At 52.7% G+C, this 4,802-nt stretch overlaps 2 protein-coding genes across 2 annotated transcripts in view; one reads left to right on the top strand and one right to left on the bottom strand.

Annotated features, from left to right (window-relative positions):
- The window catches only part of LOC103757411 (mitoferrin-1), a 48,477-nt gene extending 46,074 nt beyond the window's left edge, over positions 1–2,403 (top strand). Inside the window, exon 3 of the mRNA XM_029964570.1 lies at positions 2,387–2,403. Coding sequence (XP_029820430.1) covers positions 2,387–2,403 — 17 coding nt within the window. The remainder of the gene's footprint in view (positions 1–2,386) is intronic.
- A 482-nt stretch (positions 2,404–2,885) lies between these two features.
- STC1 (stanniocalcin 1) overlaps positions 2,886–4,802 on the bottom strand; it is a 6,146-nt gene continuing 4,229 nt past the window's right edge. The window contains exons 2-3 of the mRNA XM_029964569.1: positions 3,555–3,766; positions 2,886–2,904 (exon numbers count right to left, since the gene is read on the bottom strand). Coding sequence (XP_029820429.1) covers positions 2,886–2,904; positions 3,555–3,766 — 231 coding nt within the window. The remainder of the gene's footprint in view (positions 2,905–3,554; positions 3,767–4,802) is intronic.

Raw genomic sequence — 4,802 nt, 5'->3', positions numbered from 1 at the left:
TGGACTGGATGATCTGGGAGGTCCCTTCCAACCCAGCTGATTCTCTGATTCTATGAATCAGTTTTTAAGTCCCTCATCCTGACAGTGCACAATGTACATGTCACCACAGGGTCATTAAGGCTGGAAAAGAACTCCAAGACCAACCCTGTTGTCACTGCATCTAACAACCCCCCTGGACATGGAGATGCCATGCCCATGACACAGGGATGGGACACAACCACCAAAATTCGGATTTAATTGTCCTAAACCTGCTCCCACAGTCGCCTGACCAGGCTCTGATGGGCCAAAAAAAAAGCCACGTTGTGGCACAGGATCAGCCAGGCCAGTTCCAAACCCACCCAGAGCTGCTGCAGCTCTGGAAGGTGAGGATATAAGCACAGTGGGGTTGTTGTTATTCTGGTGGATTGGGAAGAAGGTAAAACCAAGGAGCTAAGGGCTGTACTAATTGGCTTAAGGGTGTGGTTTACTCTCCACTAAAGAATCCAAGTTTCTAGAGCTTTAGGAAGAAAAATAATCGCTCTTTCTACCAGCAGGTGCTGCCCATCCCCAGCCAGGATCCGAGACTGAACAGAGCCCTGCTCTGAGCCAGAACGATCCTTCTGGGAACGGCTCCATCCCTGTGGCTCCATCCCCTCCTGTCCCTCTGCCTTCCCCTGCAAGCACAGCCTTTCCAGGGCACCACAAGAGGGAGCAGCCAGTCACTCCAAGCCTGAGAGATGCACAGATTCCCTCGGGACAGATCTTTAGGACACACGGTTGTCACTCTCATGCATTAAATCCCAAGTGAGGACCTTGTGCTTCCCCCTGCTACGAGCCTGTCTCCCTAAAGCTTCATTTTTCTCTTCCAGCAGCCCCGAGCACGTATTCCTTGCTCCAGGAGGAGCCAGGAAATTGTGCTGATCCGTTTTCCCAGCCCTGTGAGAACAGTGATCCCGGGAATGATCCTCCATGGGGAGAAGGCAGAGCCAGCACAGCCCCACGAGCAGGGGCTGGGACAGCAGAGCTGGCACCTCACTGGATCAGGGAACACCTTCCCAGGGAAAAAGAAGTGGGAAAAAGAGGAGCAATCCCATATTTGCTGCCTGAAAGGACGTCGGGGAACTTATTTTAAGCCTTTAAGGTCACCGTGACATTTTTCCACAGGAGCAGAGAAGAGAACAACCTGCAGGTGGAGGAGGGGAAGGAAGAGGGAAATGAGAGCTCACATCCAAACTCCTTTCCCAACTCTCAGCTCTGGCCTTTGGAGCAGCCAGGGGAGGTCAGCTGAGGTTAAAGTTTGTGCTGCACTTGAAGCACAAAAGGCCCAGGCTTTGGCTGGGTGTGAGCACAGCCCAGCAGGGCTGGGGCTGGGGGTTCAAGGGAGCCCAGCAGCTGATGGTGAACGAGCCACACTCCAGTTTAAATCAGTCCCAGCCTAACGGGACAGGAGGGGCAGATCCCAGCCAGCCTTGGTGCTTTCCATGGCTGGAGCTGCAACCCCAGAGCTTGGCAGTGCCTTCAGCAGCTCAGCTGTGAGCAGAGGCAGCAGGACTTTCCTCTCCTGCCGCTCCTGCCACGAGATTAAATCACAGGAAGGTGCTATGACCTTTAACTACTTCCTCTCAGCAGCTCAGGCCAAGTGGCACATTCTTATTCCGTGGCTATGTTGGGACAGGGGCTGGGAAAGCAGGATGCTTTAGGAGCCCTCAGTGTAAACTATTAGCTGGGAAATCCTGCTGCTTTTGTTACTCAACATGTCATAATATCCTCTGGCTCTGGCAGGGGCTGGCAGCTGTGGGGGAGGAGTTCCCTCCTCCTCGGGAGACAGAGGATCCAGCCCTGGCTTGGTCCTCTGGGAGGAACATCCCCAGCACTGCCCAAGTGTCCACACGTCCCCTGCTCACCCCAACCCCCCTCCAGCCCCACCAAGGGCTCTTTAGCTCTACAATCCATCACTTCAACTCTACAATCCACCCCTTTAACTCTACAATCCATCCCTTTAACTCTACAATCCATCCCTTAACTCAACAATCCATCCCTTTAACTCTACAATCCATCCCTTTAACTCTACAATCCATCACTCAACTCTACAATCCATCACTTAACTCTACAATCCATCACTTAACTCTACAATCCATCCCTTAACTCTACAACCCATCCTTTTGACTCCACAACCCACCAGTTCAACCTGGGAATGCTCCTTGTCCCAGCCCTCAGGGGACACCAAAGCAAATCCCTTCCAGCTTTCCTCGGGGAAAGAGGGGAAAGACACACAAATATCATTTTTACCTTTCCCTCCCCAGTATAGTTTTGCCTTCCCACAAGTGTCATTTCCTGATTTAATATCTACACCAGAGTTCTGTATAACAGGACAAGGGCTTCAGTGATCCTTGTTTGTCCCTTCCAGCTCAGGATATTCTGTGATTCTGTGGATAAATCCATGCTGGGCAGAGATGTAACATCTGTTCATCTGTTTAGCACTTGCAGACCTGTCCTAGGATAGGTCTGGAGGCTTCAGGTGCTTCTAGATCAAGCCAAGCAGCCACCCCAGAGGAGCTGAGGGGTTTGCCACGACCAGCCACTGCAGCTCACCCTGTTTGCACTCCAATTCTAGAGCGTATTTACTCCAAAAGATCCCTTTTATCCCGATCACAAGACTCAGCACTGCTTGTTCCAGGCTTCAGGGGAAGCAGTGCCTGCCCTTGCAGTGTGACTGAGCAGACTGCAGCACTCCCTGAAGGTGTCCCTTGTCCTTGCAGGAGGGGACGGGGCAGTTCTGGGCTCACATCAAGGTGCCAGCCCCGTGATGTGCCCATTCCTGCAGGGAGCCTGTGCCACCAGAGGGAACAGGGCTGGAGACAACCCTAAACCAGACCAGGGCTGGAGACAACCCTAAACCAGACCACTCAGGAGCCCAGAGCATCCCTAGAAATATGAACCACCAGGTTATGGCGGAATAAGGCGACAGAGGATCAGGTTTGCTGGTTCCCTTTAGCTTTTCCTGGTTTTTCCTGGGAAGGCAGAGGGCAAGGACTCATTTTCCAAGTGCCATATAAACCCAAGTTGGGGGTGGCTGCAGTCTGGAGAAGGGAATGAAGCTGCAGTGGGTGGAGAAGGGTTGGATGGAGCTCTGAGCAACCTGGGCCAGAGGAAGGTGTCCCTGCCCATGGCAGGGGGTGGAAGGAGATGAGCTTTGAGGTCCCTTCCAACCCAAACCATTCCAGGAGTCTATGTTTCTACCCTATGAAGTGCTCAGTATTCCAGGGATGCTGAATGAACGGATCTGGTTTGGGATTTAAAAGCCCTGCTCACCATCACACTGCCCTCCCACCCAAAGGATTAACACTTAAACAAGCTCCAGGCTTTGAAGTAACCAATGCCCAGTTAATTTTATTCTCTGGAGATGTTTATAAGTGTGTTTACCAAGACAGAGAAGCAGAAGAAGGCTGGCAAAACCTGCCAAGGAGTTGAAAAGGCAGAGAGCAGGGCAGGGCTGAGCTGCACTGGGATTGTAGGAGCTCAGTCAGCCCGGCCCTGCTCTTTTCACCCCATTCCTCTATTTTTGCCCCACATACCTGTTTGAGAACTGGTTTGGGAGCTGCACGACCTCTGTGATGGCCTCAGGGTTCCGTTTGGCGATGCCACACATGTCCAGCTTGCTGTAACACTCCTCCTGCACCTCGGAGATCATCCTCTGGAAGGTGGAGCACCTGCGGATGGCCAGGAACACCTTGGACGTCACCCCGTTGGCAATGCACTTCAGGCTTTCCTTCACAAAAGCTTTTCCCTGCAAGCACAGGAGAAAAAGGGGATTTTTTTTTTTTCCCAGGGGTTTCCAGGGAATCCAACAGAAAGGGAAGTACTGCAGGTGCTCCACGGTGCCCGGCTGCTGTTAATGACCCTCCCTGCAATTAGAGACCTGCTGGAGGTCCCTTCCCAGGACTCTGATCCTCACAATTACTGCAGAGACATCACCCACAGCAGTTGGGATGCACAGAGCCCACAGCTCCTGTCCCCAAAGGATTGAGGCAATGGGAGTCTTTGCATGAACAGACCTGGAAGCGCCAGGACCAGAGATGGGCCAATTCTGCTCCCCCTCCAGGAGGGGTTGGATTGATTTAACCATCAATTGGATGCCAGAGGTTTAACACCCCTGGTTCATCACCACTCAAGATGCTTGAAGTGCTCTGAAGCTTGTCCTTGGAAGCAGGAGCACAGGGAACTCGGGGCTGGTGTGCATGTTAGGAGGAAAACTCCAAGGAAAAGTGCCCTTGGCAGAGCTGCAGCCCTCCAATATTATCCCATTTATCCCAACTGCAGCTCTGGAGAGGCTGAGCTGGCCCTGTATTCCCAGCCCCAAAGTCTTCCAACCCAAACCCCAGCCCCGTGCCAGGTCACACAGTCAGAAGACTTATTTTGTTAGAAGGACGTTTCTATTTCCTCCTGGAGAGGAAACTTCACCCTCCAGCCCAGCAAACCCTCCCTGCCAAGTCCTCACACGGAGCAGGGAACGTGTGGAAACTGCCCCGGAGAAAACAGCCCCCAAGGATGTGTCTGTGGAGCCCAAAACCCACGGCTGAGAGGAGCAGGAAGGGCTGCAAGACAGGGAGGGTTAAGCCTGCCCAAAGCCCAGCTCTAGAAGGACGAATTAAAGCCTCTGTTCAGCTCAGCACATGCTCCAGTGCTGCAGGACTTGTAAAAGCCCTTTATTAAGCGCATGGAAAGGTTTTCTCCTGAGGGTTTATCCCAGAGAAAACAGCCCCCAAGGATGTGTCTGTGGAGCCAAAATCCCGTGGCTGAGAGGAGCAGGAAGGGCTGCAAGA

This window comes from Manacus vitellinus, unplaced genomic scaffold (genome assembly GCF_001715985.3).
Source record: "Manacus vitellinus isolate BGI_N305 unplaced genomic scaffold, ASM171598v3 scaffold_74_pilon, whole genome shotgun sequence".
NCBI lineage: Eukaryota > Metazoa > Chordata > Aves > Passeriformes > Pipridae > Manacus > Manacus vitellinus.
The sequence above is the reverse complement of the archived record's forward strand: the minus strand, read 5'-3'. Positions and strand labels throughout refer to the sequence as shown.